Here is a 21,846-nt window from a genome sequence, read left to right as displayed (position 1 = left end):
TGTTTTTTTATTTGTACTAATATAAAACATGGTCTCTTGTACCATTAAATGCTAATTTAGACATGTCTTTATACATTTTCTTTCTGGTCATACTCCCCATCTATTTGTCTGCATATCCTCAGATGGGAATAAAAGTATTTGAAAGGTTTATGATTCTGTCATTATAGCTGTTCAGACATCAGACAGCAGAGGGCACTTTTGCATTCAATTGGGGTTTGCATAAAGACACATTGAGAATTAAAGGAGTAGTGGCTTAAACAGCAAGCACAACAACAACAACAACAAATCTTTGTTTTTATTTTATGGAAAGATGTAGTGACTTTATCCACAGACAAACTTTTGGCACATTACATAATACATGTTCTAAACAGCCATGTTAAAAGACAACCAAATGCAAATTCATTTTCTAATAATCCATATATTTATATGTTATTAAAATATTGTTGAAACACTTAAACTGAATGAGAATGGAATGAGACAGTGGAAGCACGTGAGCCTCTTGGTTACATTATTAACATGCTGCATGTGTTGAACACCAAAGGGTGAAAAAGAATAGGAACATATTTGATATAGCTAACATTTCTGGACCATAAAGTTGGACTGAACTGTGCTCACGTACGGATGGATTTTACCTATAGCACCATGTAGAAAACTGATTCTACGCTGTGAAAAATCTAGTACAAATAGAGGTGATTGTCTTTTCGTGCATAATTATTACTAGCTTGAAGAAGGCATACACTGTAAGAATGAAAGGATACTCTGATCACCACACTGACAGAACCAGTTTTAGAAAAAGCATCTAAAGGTTTTCTACCTCTAGTATCTTTTCATTTTTACAGTGAAATTTTCTTAAATGAAGGCACAGACCATCATTTTGTTTTGTTGGTTAACCATATATGACAAATGAAGAGAAATCCTTTACAGAGGTCATGAAAACCCTGAGCTCCAAAAGAAAGCTTTAGTATAATAAAAGTGTTTGTAACAGAAATACATTTTGCTTAAATAAAAAAGATATTAGCCAACTAAAGAGTAACATCTCAATAAAAATAGGTGTCTGATTTGTCTAATGTCCATGTGGCCAGACCTAATTTCAGACAAAATTCATTCTAATTCAAAAATACAGTATTTCAAGTCAAGCATATTCAAAGCTCAAGCATATAATTTTTTCTCCACCTGTTTTACATGTTAGTGAATTCTTCCTTAAAACAAGTTTCATTAAAGGTGCACTCAGTTATTTCCTCTCACTGAAGTTCTACACAAATAAATGAATAGCAGTTCTAAACATATTTAAAATCATGAAGTCAATAGTCAAATCAGTCACTTAATAAGAACTGATTTATTTTAAACATCAAGTGTTGGTTTGTTAAAGATGCTTACTCACTTGTGTAATAAATTAATCATGTCGAATAAAGCATTTCTACTGTGTTATCAGTTTATTAGGACATTTTGATTAGAACATTGCAATAGCAAAAAGTGTCTAAATGTACATGAATATTTACCCCTAACTAAAAACTTTGCTTTTTCATCCACACCACCAGGTGTCAGTATAGGTGTCATCAGCATAAGTACAAAACGACTGTCAGCGCAACATTAACAAAAAATTTACTGAGTGCACCTTCAAATGCTTCGCCGGTGCCACCAGAAGAGAGTGTTGGTTTCTCCCATATTTGAGTCCCTTACTGTATCCCAGTTTTTAATAGCTATTGTATAATATTTCCTCAAACCTTCCGTCTCTTTGCTTTCAGAGACTTTAATAGTAGCGGTTGAGGCTGCGTGTGGCTGGCATGTCCGGCTGTCCGTTCATCCAGATCTCCCGGATAATCCGCTCACGTTCCTCTAATCGCTGTGCGCGCTCCAGCTCCTCCGCGGAGGTGAACACGTTACCGAGCGTCCGTTCAAAGCGCCGGTGGCGGCGTGCCGACAGGTCGGAGCTATTGTCCCAGTCCGAGTCACTGTCGCTCGTGTCGCTGGTGCTCTCCGCAGTTTTGCCTGTTTTCTTGGGCGCTTGTTGCGTTTTGCAGTCGGTTCGACAGGAGATCTGCACCACTAACGCGATGAGGGTAAGAACCAGTCCCAAACACACTCCACACACAAAATACAGTGCCGCCCGTTCCGGGTGATCTGCAGAAACAGTTCAGAAGGTTAGTAACAGTTTTCATTGGACCACTGTTACGGTGTATTATAGAATACAAAGTTGGCCTGGTTTGTAATCATATTTTTATAGCCTAATAACTTGCACACACCTCTTCTTGTGTAATCTTTTTGATTTCTAAATGAAGAATTTATAGACTAGCTGTGTGTGTAGCCTACATAGCCTATATATGGAGGCATTCATGTGGCATATCTATTCTGATATTAAAGGAGATTTAAATGATTGAAACATTTAAAGGATGAAATTCATATTCTTTTTTTTATTTTTTATTTCAAGTGAGCCTGTGATAAATGGGGCTGGCCCGAGAGCCATGGGAGCGGAGCGAGGCCGGTGGACTAAATGATAATGAGCAACGCCTGCATCACTCAAGTCTCGAGTCCCACAGAAAAGGGATTCTGCGTGGCGTTTGTGATGACTGTCGCACTATTTTCAGTTTTGTGTTGTTCACTTGGTTATTAAATTATGTTTAAATGTTTGTTGGTTCCAGCCCCCTTCTTCCCGATTTCCATACTTTGTTACATTGATGCCAAAACCCGGGAAGAAGGAGGGACACACTGTCAGAGATCCCTCGCCGCAGTGGTGAATCTGCACAGAGTATGACGGAGCAGGCTGCTGCCATGGACACTTGAGGAGGTGGGCAGGAGTGAGTTGCCGAAGGGAAGGACGAACTCGCTCCTGGCCGCCTAGGTTGTTGAGGGATGGCTGCCATCTGTGAGGGAGCGGAGGAGTCACAACCGTTCACCTGAGGCCGTTCACTTCCTTGATGGGGAGGAGCAGGGAACGAAGGACTGCTGTCAGCTGCCCCAAACCCAGAGGAGCCGTCACTGTCCACCGAGGGCTATCCAGCACCACCAGGCATCGTTGAAGATTTTACCCGGCTGTGTAGGGCTGAGCGGCAGTGTGTATGGGAACCAGAACAATATTTTTTTCCCCTCTCTTCCTCTCTCGTCTCTCCTCATCCTTCCATCTCCTTTTCTCTCACCTCTTCTGTCCATACCCCCTGGTGCTGAGTGAATGATAATGAGTGACACCTGCGCCACTCGGTCTCGAGTCCCACTAAGGAGCTCCAGAAGGATAAAAGGAGGAGTAATGACAGTGAAGGAGGAGAGAGGACCAGGCCTGGATTTTATGTTGTTTTGGTTCTGTCTGTGCGCAGCAGTCGTCTGTGAGGGACTGTTGCACTATTTTAAGTTTTGCGTTTATTTTATTATTAAAGTTATGTTTAAATGTTCACCGGTTCCAGCCTCCTTCTTTCCAATCTACAAACTTGTTACGGAGCCATTTTAAAAAAAAGAATCTGTTAATTAACCCATGGTCCCACTTTATATTGTCCCTAATACCTATGTACTTACATAGTAACTAGATGTGTATGTAATATGTAACCACAGTGTAAGTACACATTGGTACATAGTATCTACAGCTGTAATGTTTGTGCAACTACTTATTTGTAACAACCCACTTAATGGTATGTGTAAGTACAAATGTGTAACAGGACATTGGAAACAACACTTTTTGGTACACTTTATATTTGATTTATCATGTAATTGCTCTGATGTTACACAGCAGCAGCCAGTTAGGCATTGCATATAAATTGTGGTTGGTGTCCAGAATTTTACACTTTACATTAAGTGGACAGTTCCTGACGAGTTACAATGTAAGTACACTTGTATTACAGTGGTGCACCAACAAGAGATCCAACTCCTCCCACTTTACATATCCCTAAACTTACCCATCTCCTCCCCCTGGATCAAATGGTTCCAATTACACTTATACATATTGTTGTTACAAGATGTAGATATATATGTCCTGTTACACATTTGTACTTACACAAACCATTCAGAGGGTTGTTACATGTGTGTAGTTACAGAAATTTTACAGCTCTAGAAACTATGTACTAAATATATATTTATACTGTGGTTACTTACAACGTACACATGTAGTTACTTCGTAAGTACACAGGTATTAGGGACACAATATAAAGTGGAACAGAAAAGGAGTGGATGAGTTAAAAGTAACACAAAATGTGTTGTCCTTAACAAAGAGATGTGTTTCGAACATTTATTTACCCTCTTCTTCACAGTGGATTTTCTTGTACTTTAAATATTATATATTAAGAGTAAAAAACTTTTAAAAAAAAAATAAAGTAGAAAGTGAGGTTATACACACATACATATATTAAATAAAAAATAATACATGAAAATACAGTGCATCAAAAGTTTGTTCCTTAGTCCTTGATCAAACTTTTTTTTAATACATATTTGTGTATATATAATCAATTATTAGTAGTTTTCAGGAAACACCACTGAGCAATAAAAAAAAAAAAAAAAAATATATATATATATATATATATATATAAAAGGTCTAGATTATATATATAAAAAACATCTAAAATATTACATAAAATATTTTTTTAATTTGCCATGTAAAGCAAGGAGTGCCAATGTAAAAGAAAAACCGCAGAATCATCATCACTAAAAGGAATGTGGTGCTGTTATATTATGATTTTTCAAAGGATTATCTTTTGTTGAAAATAAAAATCAGTTAATCGCCCCACTTTAGTACAGAGTATAGTTTTGGGGCTGTTAGCGTATAGAAGTAAACCAAACCTGTTTTACCTGCTATGAAGGAGTAAGCAGCCAGTGCATTGCTTACTAAAGCCATCTCCTCAGTAGTGGCTTGCCTTTCATTGAGGAAAGTTGTAACCATTTCTTCCACAGATGCTCTCTGGGTCACTTATTGTGTGGTACTGAAAGAAAGTGAAAGAGGGAGAGACCGCAAGTTAAAACCGGTCTGTACCCACCTTCATTTTTTTTAAATCCCTATAAAGAGAAGCGCTGAACTGTAGCATATAATGATGATGTTTTAAAGAGTGTAATTATATTGGGATTTCTCCCTACATTTAGGCTGTACCATAACCTCGTGTCAGAGAAAACTATTTTTACAGACAGGCTGGAAAATTCCAAACAGCAGAATAATGCTATAGCTTAAAGTGCAACCACAGACATTGTAACAACCTAAAGTTTAATTTCTCCTCATCAAACTGTCACACTAGATCAGACAAAAAAACATTCTGATCCAACATATACGTTATTATTCACTGACAAGATGATTGACGATTGCAGTTGAGACGATCATAATAGAAATTATAACCTTTCGTAAAGAATTAATTATAGAATGCCATCCTACCCCTTACATTCTCCCATTCTGTCTCCCCCTCGTAAAACCACTTCTAGGCATCAGGGAAAGTTTACCAGTAAATTATTGCCAAATTGCCAGGACATATTGGCTTGTTTGTGACTTTCATCCCAAGAAGATGAATATTTTTTTTTATAAAACAAAGGAGTCTGGAACACAAACAACAGAGAATCAGTGTGGCTGGATGGTTGGACAGAAAGCTTGAGATTTTCAGCAGTAGTCTGGGCTGGAGGTAGACAGCACTCAGGGCCAGTCATTCACGTGGGTGTAATGGAATGTAGTCTCACTTAGACGAAGACAGGCTCCTGTTTTAGTGTAAATGAGGAATCAGACTGGTGGCACTTACAACAAATATAGGTAAAAATTGGTCATTTAAAAAACATAAAATATATTTTTTCCTTAAAATTGTGATTCTTGCCCTCTTCAACCTGAGATGTTTGACCTTCTTTACCGTATCTGTATCAAACCATAAGGCAACATTCATAAAACAATGTCATCATTGTGACATAATATGCTGAACTGATAACTATTCTATATTATAACCCAGGGGGAAGAAAACTTTTTGAATTCTGAAGGATAGTACTAAATCTACAAAATAAGAAAATCATCCTGTTCAAAAATGTTTACCCCCTGGCTCTTAATGCATCATATTTCCTTCAGGAACATCAGGGAATATTTGAACTGTTGTGTTTGAGTCCCTCAATTGTCCTCAGTGTGGATGGATCTCAAAATCATACAGTCACTGCTGGAAAGGGTACAAATATGAAAAAGGTGTTGGAAAACTGAAGAATCTGTAGGACTTGTAGGATTTTTCTGAAGAACAGTGCTCAGTCACACCATCGCTTTCAAAAATCTCCGTTTTGGTCCGTTTACACTGAAATGCAACCCCAGAGTTTTCAAACTAAAACGGGGTGTGCAGCATTTTTAAAAGTCTCAGTTTTCGAGGGTCGAAAACACCTGAGTAATGTAAACGATAGGCTTAACTGTAGCAAAGGTTGTGCGTTTTAAAACGAATACGCACTAATGTAAACGGGGCTTAAACTGTTCAGAACAAACAAGGGACTCATGAACAACCATCACAAAAACAAAAAACTGTCGTGGATCATTCAGGTAGCCACACACAGTATTAAAAAGCTACTTTTGAAAGGGGTCACAAACCCGATTCCAAAAAAGTTGGGACACTGTACAAATTGTGAATAAAAAAGGAATGGAATAATTTACAAATCTTATAAACTTAGATTTTATTTACAATAGAATATAGATAACATATCAAATGTTTCAAGTGAGACATTTTTGAAATGTCATGTCAAATATTGGCTCATTTTGGATTCCATGAGAGCTACACATTCCAAAAACGTTGGGACAGTTAGCAGTAAGTGGCCAGAAAAGATAAATGTACATATAAGGAACAGCTGGAGGACCAATTTGCAACTTATGAGGTCAACATGGCAAACATGATTGGGTATAAAAAGAGCCTCTTAGAGTGGCAGTGTCTCTCAGAAGTCAAGATGGGCAGAGGATCGCCAATTCCCCCTATACTGTGGCGAAAATAGTAGAGCAATATCAGAAAGGAATTTCTCAGAGAAAAATTGCAAAGAGTTTGAGGTTATCATCATCTGCAGTGCATAATATCATCCAAAGATTCAGAGAATCTGGAACAATCTCTGTGCTTAAGGGTCAAGGCCGGAAAACCATACTGGATGACCGTGATCTTCGGGCCCTTAGACAGCTCTGCATCACATACAGGAATGCTACTGTGATGGAAATCACAACATGGGCTCAGGAATACTTCCAGAAAACATTGTCGGTTTACACAAACCACCGTGCCATTCGCTGTTGCTGGCTAAATCTCTATAGGTCAAAAAAGCCATATCTAAACATGATCCAGAAGCGCAGGCGTTTTCTCTGGGCCAAGGCTCATTTAAAATGGACTGTGGCAAAGTGGAAAACTGTTAAGGTCAGACGAATCAAAATTTGAAGTTCTTTTTGGAAAACTGGGAAGCGATGTCATCCGGAATAAAGAGGACAAGGACAACCCAAGTTGTTATGAGCGCTCAGTTCAGAAGCCTGCATCTCTGATTGTATGGGGTTGCATGAGTGTGTGTGGCATGGGAACTTACACATCTGGAAAGGCACCATCAATGCTGAAAGGTATATCCAAGTTCTATAACAACATATGCTCCCATCCAGACGTCGTCTCTTTCAGGGAAGACCTTGCATTTTACATCATGACAATGCCAGAGCACATACTACATCAATTACAACATCGTGGCTGCGTAGAAGAAGGATCTGGGTACTGAAATGGCCAGCCTGCAGTCCAGATCTTTCACCCATAGAAAACATTTGGCGCATCATAAAGAAGAAGATGCGACAAAGAAGACCTAAGACAGTTGAGCAACTAGAAGCCTGTATTAGACAAGAATGGGACAACATTCCTATTCCTAAACTTGAGCAACTTGTCTCCTCAGTCCCCAGACGTTTGCAGACTGTAATAAAAAGAAGAGAGGATACAACACAGTGGTAAACATGGCCTTGAGACTTTTTTGAGATGTGTTGATGCCATGAAATTTAAAATCAATTTATTTTTCCCTTAAAATTCTACATGTTCTCAGTTTAAACATTTGATGTCATCTGTGTTGTATTCTGAATAAATTATTGAACTTTGAAACTTGCACATCATTGCATTCTCTTTTTATTCACAATTTGTACAGTGTCCCAACTTTTTTGGAATCGGAATATATATATATATATATATATATATATATATATATATATATATATATATATAATTTTTGTCTTTATTATTACATTTTAAAGTTCTACTTATTTTGTTTTGTTTGTTTTAGATATAATATTACTGTAATGTTGCAAAAATGGCCTTAAAATCAATAGAAAAATTAAATAGATTGTATAAAATGTAGTTTAATTGTCTAAATGTAAGAATTTAAAGCCTTACTTTGTATCATACTGTATATGTAGAAAGTATCTATTACCAAACTTTCCTAAGCTCTTTTAACTGTTGGGTTTGTAATTCTGTGCAATCTTACATTACGACGCTCTACATTCACCCTCATTACTATCTTATAATTAGGAATCTCTCCCAGGCTCTGCACCATAATTTGATGTTTAAACAATATTTTCATGTGTAAATACTCAAAACACTGTGAAGCCTCCGTGCGAGGCAATCTCATAACCTTTACAAAGTACTATGGTCTGTAATACTTATACACTCTCAAAAAATTACAGCAACATGAATGAATTACTATTATTAATACTATCTTACCTGGATTGTGTTGATACATGTTGATCCATCTATGCAATCTCACACTGTAGAGAAAAGAGAACAAAATAAAGTAAGACAAAATGAGAAAAAAACATCAGCATCCTCCCTTTGGCTGTTCAGAACTGATGGACAAAACAAAAGAAAGAAAATGAAGGGCTACTGTATGAGTCATAATGATCTATATAACAGAGCAGCCCCCTCAGCCTTACGATAAGACCTTCAATGGAAAAATGGCTTTCCCAGTCTGTGTTCCTGTGTTTGTGTGTGTCAGAGATCGTACATCTTACAGTATCACTATGAGTCCTTTTCCGGTACACACACTCCTCCATTCAACCACAGTGATTAGTCAAGACCAAAACCCTCCCTAACTAAACAGAAAAAAACAATAATACATTTAAGTTGAATGGTGTTCGGCCTGGGCCAGTCCAATTATCTGACTGTTTGAAAGCCATAGTGCGTAAAACACAAATTTCTGCATACTAAATTAGGACATGAACTTGTAAGAATGAATCATATCAGGATGTGATGTGATGTGAGAGCAGTATATTGAGAGATAACTAGTCAGTGAGCATTCCTATCTAATTATGCACATATACAGTTTAAAAATCATATCTAAAAATCATCTGTTGCCCTATTTGTACTTAAGCCTATTTTTTATGGTTGGAAAACAGTAGGACTAAACCGTTGTTCTTGTGGTTTATATCTTTTCATGTTTTTGGAAACTGCACTGGACTTTTCCCAGGACCAGTCCTTCTTTCCCACAGAAATCTCATGGGTCCTATCCTGTCTTCATATTAAAATAGATCTAAACTGCTTAACTCATTGAATTCCAGAAACAATAATTTCCTGAAAATTTACTCACACCATGTCATTCAAAATGTTTATGTGTTTTTTTCTTTAGTCGAAAAGATATTTCAAGGAAAGCATTCCAGGATTTTTCTCCATATAGTGGAATTCAATGGGAGCCAGGGGTTGAAAGTTCAAATTGAAGTTTTATTGCAGCTGCAAAGGCCTCTACACAATTCCAGCCAAGGAATAAGGGTCTTATCTAGCGAAATGATTAGTCATTTTTTTAAAGGTAAAAAAATATACATACTTTTGAACCACAAATGCTCATTTTAGACTAGCTCAACCTGACGAATTGGGTAATCACACACAGAGCGAACGTGCAAAGAAAGTCGAACTCATTTACTAAAAAGGTAAAACAACAATGTCAGATGATTTTGAAGTTGGAGGAGAAAATTAAATGGAGTTTTTGACCATGAGCTATTAACGCATGACCTTTACAATGTGATTATGTAATGTGTGAATTCTCACATTGCAGAGCTAATGCAAGACAAGCATTTGTTGTTAAAAAGTATCAACTTTTTTTTTTTTAAATTGGCAGATGGTTTCACTAGATAAGACACTTATTTGTCGTCTGGGATCACATAGAGCCCTTTGAAGCTGCATTGAAACTATAGTTTGGACCTTCAACCCGTTGGGTCCCGTTGAAGACCACTATATAGAGAAAAATCCCGGAATGCTTTCCTTACAATCCTCAATTTTCTTTTTGACTGAAAAAAAAAAAAATACACAAACATCTTAGATGACATGGTGGTGAGTAAATGGTCAAGAAAACAGTGTTTGCTTGTGTATATTTTTTTCCTGATTCAGACGAGACAACTTTTCCACTGCAGAAATCAAAATTATGGATGAGGACACACAATTTAACCAGAATCGGAAAGTTAAAACATCTTGATGGATTTACTTTCTTACAAACATCCATCTTTTCACTTCACAATGCTAAATTTCTCCAAATGTGTTTTACGGTGAAGAAACAAACTCATACATACTGGGTGAGTACATTTTTAGCACATTTTTATTTTTAGTTGAACCATTTCTTTAAATATTATTAAATTCAATTAGGTATGACTTATATTAAGTCTCTACTATGCATTATTCTTTGACAGACAGGTTTAGCTTCAAACAATGCAGTGTGAACATTAGTAAGTCATTGAAAGAAAACTCTGAATCCATTTCCAGCACATGCCTCCTCATTATCTGTTGGAACGCCTAAATACGTTCATCATAAAATCGTTTTTGGGAAGCTTAGTCACAGGTCCCATAATTCTTGAATTATTTACACCACTATGTTTCTCTTGTCCATACAAATACTTTGAGAGAGTTTTCACCATTGTCTTCCAGATGGAACCACCGTTATGTACCGCAATCAAGAGAGGAAAGCAGCAGCTCATTTTTGGCAGGACTTTATTAAAGCCAGCAGCCTGTAGTATTTCAGGGCCTTGACCAACAGAGTCTGGCTTTAATCAAACACCGAGCCAAACCTGAGCTTCAAAGCTGGCATGAGCCAATACTCTTTCATTTGACTTCACAAATAGACGTCAAAGGAAGGAGTCACTTTAAAATTATGTTGTTCCTCATTGAACAAGTTAAGCAGTGCGGCTGTTCTTTCGTTTCAACTCTCGCGTAGTCACAAATAACAAACTTATTTTACTTTTCCAGGCCCTTATAGTTTTAACAGGAATCCATGCACCTGTTTCTCAACTATAACATGATGTTTAAGACAAAATTGGTCAGTGTCAGCCAGACCTCCCACAAGCATGCCAACCAGCCTGCTGCAAAGCATTGTTGACCAAGCAGGTCACGTTTAGCTGGCCAGGCATTTCCCTGTGCCATCCGTGTCAATTCCTCAAGTACAAACAGACAGGAGGTGTGGGAAACAGGTGCATTTTGCAAGTGTTTTTTGAGTTCTTAAAGGAATAGTTCACCCCAAAAATTAAAATTCTGATATCATTTACCCCCCTTTCAATGCAAACTTGTATGACTTTTTTATACTTCTGTGGAAAAAGATAATTTGAAGAATGTTTCTCCTTTTTTTCCCCCATACAGTAAAAGTGAGTAACAACTTTAGATCCCACTGACATTAATTAATTAATAAAAAAACTAAAAAACTGTACTAAACCTAACTATAAGAATTGATTAAAGGGGGGGTGAAATGCTATTTCATGCATACTGAGTTTTTTACACTGTTAAAGAGTTGGATTCCCATGCTAAACATGGACAAAGTTTCAAAAATTAAGTTGTACGTTTGAAGGAGTATTTCTGTTCCAAAAATACCCCTTCCGGTTTGTCACAAGTTTCGGAAAGTTTTTTTCGAGTATGGCTCTGTGTGACGTTAGATGGAGCGGAATTTCCTTATATGGTTCCTAAGGGCACGTCTGCCGGAAGAGCGCGCGCTCCCGTATAGCAGAGCGATGAGAGCACAACAGACATTCATTGATCAGAGCGAGAGCGTCGCCAAATGTCACAAAAGGAGTGTGTTTTTGGTTGCCAGGGCAAGACAACCCTGCACAGTTACCAAAGAAAAACCAGCATTAAGGGACCAGTGGATGGAGTTTATTTTTACAGAGCATCAATGGAGTTGTGCAAGTGTTTGTGTTTGTTCCCTGCATTTCGAAGATGCTTGTTTTACAAACAAGGCCCAGTTTGACGACGGATTTGCGTATCGTTTATTTCTTAAGGATGATGCAATCCCAACGAAAAAGGGTCACGATCGTGTGTTGGAACCGCAGGCGGTGAGTAAAACTGCTTCAAATATCTCTGCCTCCTTGTTAGTGTGTCCGCCTCCCATCGGAGACCCGGATTCGAGCCCCGCTTGGAGCGAGTCGTTGCTGCTGCTGCTCTCGTTCAGTTTCAGGGATCTGATTCTGGATCATAAATAAACGGCTGAATCTGACGGTAAGCCATGATTTGTTTGGATGATGGTTTTTTCCTCACGGTAATGTCACAGCTTCCAAACGCTCTCAACGCAAAAGCCTACTGGCGCTCGTGATTCTTTAGCTCCGCCCACACGTCACGCCTCCAGTCGGTCGTGTTTTTCCGGGAAAAATCGGTACAGACTATCTTTCTCTTATGAATATAATAAAACTAAAGACTTTTTGGAGTTATGAAAGATGCAGTACTACTCTATAGGTACTTAAGATTAACAGGATATTGAGTGAAAATGAGCATTTCACCCCCCCTTTAAAAGTCCACATGCTAAATGTTGACTGCTAAAAAAAATTATTTTCTTTCAGTGTGAAAATAAACAGGAACAGACCACATCTTGAGAAAAAACAACAAAAAAACATTACATAAACTTTTTCATCAGAGGATTAGGAAACAAACTGTGTATACAAGTGCAAGACCTTTTAAAATCCCTAAATATCAGAGACAGCCTCTTATTGTCCTCATAAAGTGGCCTTATGAAAATATGTCCTCTCACTGGGGTCTGTTTACCATGAACTTATGAGATCCAGCAGAGAAATGAAAGAGCAGAGGGAGTTGCAGAGACTTCATCATTGTTTTCATAGGAGAGAGAGAGATTAAACTAGTCCTCACAAAAAAGAGAGTTTCAGATTTCTATTTTTAGAGCAAATGTTTAAAAATAGAGGTCAACATACAGTTTTTCAACAGCTGTTTCTGATCAGAAGGAATCACAAAATGGAGCTCTGCTTACAATATTCAGAGAAAGAAAGATATAAGATGTATGACAATGCAGAGTATAAGACAGAGAGTGTAAAACAAAGGAATCCCTCAACTAGTCTTGTCTTTGCTACATAATCAAACCTCTCAAATATATTCACAGTAAAATGAGTGAGCGTAAGCATTTCCTCAGACGTAAAAGCAAACTGAATTCCCACCACTAATGACTGTTTTTTGTATCGTTCAATTTTTATCCTATCCAGAGGTTGTAACCACAAACCAGTCAATCTCCTCACACCTCATAAAGGAAGATTAGGAGAGACGGCACATATGAATGCTCAAAATGTCTATGTCTGATCACATAATCCCACACACACATTTGACTCTGCCTAATAATTCACTTCACCTAATCCACGATGAGCCTGCATGGTTTATAGACTAAACTGAAGTGCACATTTACAGAGACTCTGTCATTTAAAAAGAACAGAAAGCAAAGATTTGACCATTTTGTTCAGTAACTAAGCTCTATAGTCTATGGTATATCTTCTACACAAAGGATAAATAGAATTTATTTTCTATTATGATTTTGATCTAATGTATTTAACTTTCAATCTCTGTTATTGAACTTATACTGTTGAACATAAATATTGAAATAACAATTTCATGTTTCATATTAAATCGTGTTTCATATTCAATCTTCTATATTGTTCAATTTATACATATTATTTACTAATTTAGTTACTAAAAAAATTTACGTTTAACTTTTTCATAGTATAATTATTGTTATTTTTATTTTTATTTTTTGGACAGACATTGTCATTCTAAAACACTTACTATAAGTATTAGTATTTTGGTTTGTTTTACTGAAAGACTGTACATTATATGTATAGAAGCATTTTTGTACTCTCAGAGGTACACTTGCATATCCAAAGCAAAAATACTCACATAACAAAAGTCCAATTTTCATTTTATATGGTCTTTTAGAGTTATGGTCTTGAAAAACTTGAAAAATACCAGAACTTAAAAACAGAATTACATCCGTGTTGCTGAGCATTTCATGTTAGGACCTGAGTTCCTAAATACGGCCATGATTTATTTCACTTTCATTTGCCTGCACCACACTGCTTCACCCTCATTATAATCACAAAACATGACTTTGGGCAGATTCATTTGCCAGCCTTAATGCTACACTTCCTCTCTGCCCTGTTTTTTTCTTTTCTTTTTTTTCCTCCCTTGCTTTTTTTCTTCTCTAATATAAGGTTTCAGAATGCAGGGCCAGTCTCAGCTCTCTCTGTTAGCTCAGTGAAGCAGAACAGTGGAGCTGGAGGACCTGAATGTACTTAACCCCACACAGATGGGAAACTAAAGCTTTTCCATACCTCAGCTGCCTAGAAAAGAAGAGAGACCGACAGAACACTATATTATTTTATGTCACTATAGACATTTTCTTTTCAGAACTGTTTTTATAATGCCACATTTAACTGTTTGTTCTCATGATGAGAGATTTAGTTAGATGGATAACAAGAGGGATGTTGAAGGATGTTGCTCTTTTGTACTGATTTAGCATCGGTTTCTTTGACCCGTAACCACTATGAAAGAAATGTGGGTGCTTAGGAGAACCGTGTTTAATATGCTGCTGATTTTTTCTGTTACAGCAAGAAAACATGATGAGTTCATTTAAGACTGGCTTCCTGGAAACAGAATGAAGCTTTTGACTAAAGAGATTTTTTTTTCTTCTTGTAGAATCACATCATTTTCTGAGCACTTTAGTGGAGAACTATGTTCAAACTGGCCCCAAGGGATGTCAGTGTGTGCTCTGTGTATCTTGGCTCTAAGTGACTGGCACAGCATTCCCAGTTGAATCCTATCTTCAAGTGAACGTTTCTGTAAGTTTGGGGGGTTATGGGTAATTATTCTAGAAATGCACAACCTCCATATGGGCCCAAAATAAGTACAGCAGTAGTTCAAGCAGAAACATAACCAGAGGCTATTGAGCTATATTGTCCTCCATGTAAATTACAAATCTGAAGAAACAAACTCATCCACATATTGGATGGCCTGAGGGTTAGTAAATGTTTAGCCATTTTTTTTTTTTAGGTGAACTATTGCTTTAAATATAATTAAATTAAATTAGGTATGACTGATATCAAGTCTCTACTATGCACTATTCTTCTTTACAGTGCAGGGCTCTGTACTGAAGTAATAATAGTATACCTTGTTAAATTTCATACCATTCCACTGTCCTTCACAAAAGTCCTGTCTCTGAGAACATAGACCTAGCTTTATCACGTAAGTAAGCCAGAGGCCAGATTATGCTCTTACTGGCAGATCACACGAACACTGAAGCGCATGCACACACATTCAGACCAGACCCCACAGGATAAACAAACAAACATTTAGCCAGTCCTCTTCCCATCATAGCACACATGGTACACAGTATCGTCTTTGATCAGGTACCTGAGAGGCCTACTTGACGAAGGAAACTTGATCATTTATTTCCTTTGCAATTTTATTTACATCTTAGAAGAATCATATACTCTGCATTTGTGTTAGTTGCCTCCCCAAAAAATATTGGTTAACCTTCAAGAGAACCCGAACAAATTAAAACAACTGCTGTCTACTGTCAATTGCTACACTGCGTGTAAAATAATCTCAGTTCTGAAAGAAAAGAAAGCCATTGTGTAGTAGCAATGTTTAGTAGCGAACAGTTGGACTGTTGCCTGCGCTGTTGATCTGCTAGAGGCAACGTACACCTGGCTCTGAATTAAACATCTCTTTTAACATCAGACATTAACCAATCTGTTTCACTAGGAAAGAAACTGTCTGTGTGGACAGATGCAGAAGTATTACCATATTTATGCCAGATCAAGCTTGAACAGAAACTATGATCAGTTTCTAATGCAGATTAGACTTCCTGGCTGTCATAGGACTGTTAAAAGTATTTTGGTTCTTATTATGCTGATCTTGCTCACCGCACAAGCTCATGAAAGACATATAAAGAGTTAGTGTCTATAAAACTGTAATTATTTTATTATTTACATCACATCTTCCAAACCCATATGAACTTCTTTCACAGACCACATAATTAAGTGTAGTTTTGAACTATTTTCACTACTATAATTAATGGGGTCTGAAGCTATAAAATGCCTTCAGAATTGTAATGTAGCGTGCTGACTTCACACCAGATGCAAGCTGCGTGTCCTGTCAAAAGCAAATACAATCCATGATGATCAACGAAAATGTCTAGATGTGCCTCTTCGCAATGCATCAAGTTGTCAATGAGTTGTATTATTGTGTTTCTGAGGTGCTCGCTGCATGTGTGATGATTTCAACAACATTCGCTTGGATGCATATCGTGTAACTGATTTGTGGTGTAGTAGACATGTTGCACCTTCGACCAGTACATTTTTTCAAATCTAGAGATGCTTTTTAAGAAATTTAGTTAGTCTAACGCATATTTAGTCCATGTTTACAAAAAAAAAATGTAAGGCAGTGCCTTACCTTAAGACTTTTTAAACATTTGAAAATGGTAAGCAGAGCTTGCAGTTTTGAGGCAGGCTTGTTTTAAAATGACGTAACCCTTCAAATAGACAACAAAAAGGCCTATTGTTTTGAGTTTGCTCCTTGCGTTTTTTGTTTTAACCATAGCCACTTGTTCTTGTTTTCTTTTAATTGCTTAACTGCAGCCCATGGCAGAGCTGCTGTATGCTGAATCATGAATTCATGTGATAGGCCAGCCATAATGCAGCATAAAAACATATCTCATACAAAACATGGGCAAATCCTTGTGCTTAATGGCATAGGGGCTCACAAAATACCACATGCTCTCTGCCAGAGTCTTGTGTAATATTGAGCGTGATTCATACTGACAGAAGGCTTTTTTCCACTTGTTGAATTACATTATAACAGTGCATAGTGACTTTAACCAGCCAAACTACACTAAAAAACTAAACTAAAAAAAAAAAACACTTGAAACATGGAGTATAATAAACAACAACAGACTACAAGAAATATCTAAAACATGCTGATAATAAATTGTTATTCAATGTGACAAAATACTTTTCAAGTATGTTTATAGTTCTTTTGATCTTTTATGGATCTGAATGGGCCGTCGGGCCCTATATTTACTGTATGTATTTCAATGAAAATAAAAGAGCAGCAAGAACATTCTACTTAATATCTCCATTTGCGTTTCCACAGGAGAATGAAAGTCATACAAGTCTGGAACAACATGACCATTCAGTTTGAAGTCACTGGTCACTACATCTACTTCAACTCAGACCTGTTTGAATCCTGTGTGTCCATGTTTCACTGAACAATGCTGCCCAGTGTGTGTTCAGGGCCACTTGCCCCACGGTTACTGCTCTAGGGAGCGGGACAGGAGCTGACACAAAGCAGCTGTCTGAGACCACTAGTGTGGCAGGAAGTCCTGCCAACATCTGGTCCTTCCATTAGAGACCCTCCAGAACCAGAGCAGGCGACAGCAGGCAGACTCGAAAGGTGAGTGGAAGTATTGTTTCTAGTCATGAGGTCTGTGGCCACAAGGACATCACATTATAACAATTGGCTAGGTAGCTATTAGCTAATAGTTCAATTATGGTTTAGACATTGAGGTCTTTGTGTATTTGAGGAAAGAGGTATAAAATAGGAGGAATGACTTCCTCTCCATTGACTCTGGTGACCAGTACAGGGAATCTTCTGTTAGATAAGAATGTTATGCTAAACATCCTGATTGAGGTAACTGGGTGTGTTTACATGTTAAGACACAATTTCTGTCTAAATACTAATTATAACTATCAACATTTTCCAATTAGAAGTAGCTGAAAATTAAATGACTTTTAACTACAGCAGTATAATTTAGTTTGTTTTATTTTTACCATATACTAATACATTTTAAAGTGCCCCTATTATTGATTTTTGAAAATTACCTGTCATGCAGTGTGCAAAACTGCTCTAATTGAATGAAAACATCCTGTTAAAGTCTGAGAGTGCACCCGTGTATAAAGTTATAGTCTCTCAAAAGAAAGAGTCAAGTGTGAATCATTGAAGCTCGTCGTTTTTAAAACGAATCCCAAGCCGTTTCATGTTGACGTCAACATTAAATATTAGCATATGCCCGCCCACTCGTTGGTCCTTTTGCGTTGGTCTGAATGAAAATGCTAATTCATTCTTTGCCACTAGGTGAAACTTTTGGAGCAGAAAAAATAGCTGTTTTCCACAATAATGCTGTACCAAAGCAGCACTGTGCTCACAAACACTGCTTTATCGGGCATTAGAGACATGATGGAATAAAAGGAGACCAACTGGACCAATCACTGCAGATTAGCATCCCAAAAGGTGGGGTTTGGAAAATTAATCGTTGAGTGAATCATCTGGGAGTCGATGAGAAGTAAGGTAAAATGAATGCATATTATTAAGACAATTAAGGTGTTTTTTGACCTCAACAAAACTATGAACGTTCATTACCCATAATAGGGACAATTTACTCTCATGAATTAACCAATCAACAATATTATGTTTGTACATTAGCCTAGATTAATAATGATGCTGTTATTATTAAGCATGATACATTATGTGTTAACTACTGGTACTGAGCTGAACCTTATTGTGCAGTGTTAAACAAAAATCCACAAAAAAATCCCCTAATCTTGATTTAATTGTTTAGGTAATTCAACAAAGTGTCTACAAACAGCCATGATCAACATTTAGGTTTTTTTTTTCAGTCTCAGTGGGTGTTTGGTTGTGCTCGAGGGACAATGTTGACCCTGTTCGGCCCTCCCGAGCAGAGAAGACATCAATCTAATGTGAAGTGTTAAAGGAAATCCTGCGAGCGTGCTGTTGTTCAAACAGAGCCCATAACCCCTGAGAGTCATTCAACAGCTTTTATTTTAACGCAGAGAGCAAAGGTGTTCTCTTTCAACTTCCACATGGCGCTCATTTACTAACCCCCCACCTTTCAGTCTAATGTACACCTGTGAATATAGATAATCTGGCACTTTGCAAATTAAATGACTATTTTAACCACCCCCCCCCCCCCCCCATCTTCAGTTGGGACTGGGTGTGTTGTGCAATTACATCTTCCATAAATCATCTTCTAGTGAGCTCTCAGCCACATTATGGAAAATATTAATACGGTAGATTACTAGATTTACATTATATCTGTATGTATGGTCAGAGACAGTAAAAAAATGCGATCAAATGCATCACATGTGTTGAAGAGAACCTCACCTTTTTTATATTTCTATTTTTAATATTACAGTTTTAGTCAATACACATTTGATATTCCACTTGGGAAAACTTGGTTATTAAAAACTTTAAAGCAACTGGGCAGTAAATGACCTATAAAGCAGCCTTTAATATAATATAATATAATAATATAAATAATATAATATAATATAATATAATATAATATAATATAATTGTATTAAGATTATATATTGTACATAAAATGTATAATTATATATTATTTAATATGTGTAACACATTTCATTTAGTTTAATGAGTAACTGTTAATGCACAATCATAATGACAACAATAATCATCATTCAGTTGCACTCAAACTCACCCGATGTATTCTGTCCTTTCTCTTGTCCATGCACACGCATCTGAGCTGAAGCCGTAAAACACTGTTATTCCCACTGTTTATAAGTGAGCTTCTGTGTAAGTTAGATTGCATTCAAGTAGAAAAAAAACTCAAAGAAGGAAGGAAGAAAAGGACAGGTAAATTCTCCTAGAGAGTCTTTTTTCCTATTCAAAACAGTTCAAAAAAGTCACTGGAGGTAAAAGGTGTTCATAACGCTGTGTGCAGATGCATACTGGAGCTGTGCTTCTCTTTATAACCCATGATAGGAGGACGCTGTGCCCTAAAGCTGGAATGTGACAGAAAAAGCAGAGGCAGAAATATTCATCCACATTGACGGACACAGACGAGTCAGAATGGAACTCTAGAGAGCAGTGAGTATGAAAGAAAGGGAAGAGGAGGTCTGCGAGACTGAGAGAGATAGAGAGAGGGAGGGAGTCTGGAAAAGAAGGAGGGGGATGGTTGGACGACTAGTAGAGAACACGACATGACATGGGAATTTCATTCAAGCCTGGACTTGGAATTTGCCTTTTAACTTTTTGCTGGGAATTCTGCCTGAGGCTCTCTGGAAAAAAAGCATTTTTGTACACGTGTATGCGTTGCATGTGTACAGGAGTGAAATTCATAGAAAATTCATGCTCATTAAAAATGCATGACCATCAAACAGCCATGAACAACACAGAGTGGCCACAGAATATATGAGTACACATAAGCCACAATTAATAATGTATGAATTTCTTTGCAGTGTATCAAAATATGATATCAAGTGGCTTTTATTGAAAGAAGAAAAGCACAAGTGCCCTTTTGTGTTTGCTAAGTTTTAATTAAAAAAAAAACAATAGATATGCTTTTGAAAATGATAAGTATTCTGACACTTTCTAGTTATGAAACTTTAGTGCGTTAGTGTTCATAGTTAATGGGACAAATCTGTGGTTGCTTGTAGGGCATCTGTTTGAACTTGAAGGAAACAGAATACCATTTTACAGTAAAAAAAAAAAGAAAAATAAGAATTAAGACACTTTTTTAGCAATGTTGAATTAACAACAGTAATGACATGTTTACGTTTTTGTCTACTTCAAATACATTATGTTCTTTTGAACTTTCTCTTAATAAAAGAATCATAATTTTTTATATATATGTATAGCAGTTTTTAAAACATTTCTCTGACCCTAAACTTTTGAATTTTTCATTTTCATATTCACTAAATGTGACTATAGGACCAAAAAAATCTATAAAAATCACGAAAAAGTGTAGTTTTAAGGAAAAGCCTAGCATCATTTGTTTAAAGATACCACTTGAAATGTTATTAAATCCAATGAAATTCATACATTAAAAAAATGTGACTTACATTTCCAAATGTATTTTTTCCTGACTGTATTTAAAATAATAATAATAATAATTTTAAGTTTAATGTTTTTAAACCCATGTTTGTCCGTATAAACAATGAGCATTCCCATGACCTTTGAGCACACTCACTAAGCTGAGTTTGTTGCTTTTATAGACCATAAAAGCTTTAGATAGTCTTTGACCTGTCTCCCCCTCCAATGTGACCATCTTCCTCTAATCTGATAGGAACCATAGCTGTCTGAGCTTTTGATCGCTCAACCTGATCTTCTAACAGCTCCACCACCACCATCCATGAAATGATCAAAGTCAGTTAATGCAATTATAAATGTGACAGGAAAGAACTATGGTCAAAAACAAACAAAATCACCAATGAACAAACTCTGAAATGTGATCTGAATCAATGTTGAGATAAGGAAAATGACTGAAAATGTGTCAGATTTACCCAACAAAGTGTAGTTGCAATATTGCATGAGAGTGCATGATCAAAGAGTAGCCGAGGGTTGTCATCTCAAGTTAAATGTCTATTGTTAACCTGACTAGTAAATAGCTGGTAATAAAGCTATTCGAGTAGAGATAAGCAGTTATAAACAAACAATGGAAAACAATGAGCTCTGTATACATTGTTGTCTTGGCTGGTTTTTATTTTCATTTCTCAACAGGTTGAAACAGACTGCCACTATTAACTATCCAGTTAAACTTAATGGGGCCGTCATGATTGAGAAACCTCTTTTCCAAAGGGAAGGTAATTAAGTATTTAATGGGCATGTTAATAGTTCACCAACAGCATCACGTGAGTGAATAAAAGCAGAGAGACAGAGAGCA

General features: G+C 36.9%; 1 protein-coding gene across 2 annotated transcripts; it reads right to left on the bottom strand.

Annotated features, from left to right (window-relative positions):
• Window positions 1-273: 273 nt before the first annotated feature.
• On the bottom strand, window positions 274-19,772 carry eva1ab (eva-1 homolog A, regulator of programmed cell death b). 2 transcript variants are annotated; one of them, XM_026285782.1, is made up of 5 exons: window positions 19,663-19,772; window positions 8,631-8,674; window positions 5,339-5,496; window positions 4,768-4,898; window positions 274-2,121 (listed from the first exon to the last, which is right to left on the bottom strand). In XM_026285782.1, exons 4-5 carry the CDS (start codon window positions 4,856-4,858, stop codon window positions 1,751-1,753), a joined length of 462 nt encoding a protein of 153 aa, XP_026141567.1. In that variant the 5' UTR covers window positions 4,859-4,898; window positions 5,339-5,496; window positions 8,631-8,674; window positions 19,663-19,772; the 3' UTR covers window positions 274-1,750. The 2 variants fall into 2 exon arrangements, with proteins under 2 accessions (XP_026141567.1, XP_026141566.1); XM_026285781.1 differs by lacking the exon at window positions 5,339-5,496.
• Window positions 19,773-21,846: the final 2,074 nt, after the last annotated feature.

Source organism: Carassius auratus, chromosome 17 (genome assembly GCF_003368295.1).
Source record: "Carassius auratus strain Wakin chromosome 17, ASM336829v1, whole genome shotgun sequence".
NCBI classification, from domain to species: Eukaryota; Metazoa; Chordata; class Actinopteri; order Cypriniformes; family Cyprinidae; genus Carassius; species Carassius auratus.
Note: the sequence above shows the minus strand (reverse complement) of the source record. Positions and strands in the feature narration are given on the sequence as shown.

What these genes read in the sequence shown, in the direction of transcription:
- eva1ab (XM_026285782.1), bottom strand. Translation starts at nt 4,858, where the DNA reads ATGGTTACAACTTTCCTCAATGAAAGGCAAGCCACTACTGAGGAGATG. An exon ending in TGCTTACTCCTTCATAGCAG is followed by an intron (nt 2,122 to 4,767) that starts GTAAAACAGGTT and finishes CTGTTTCTGCAG; the next exon opens with ATCACCCGGAACGGGCGGCA.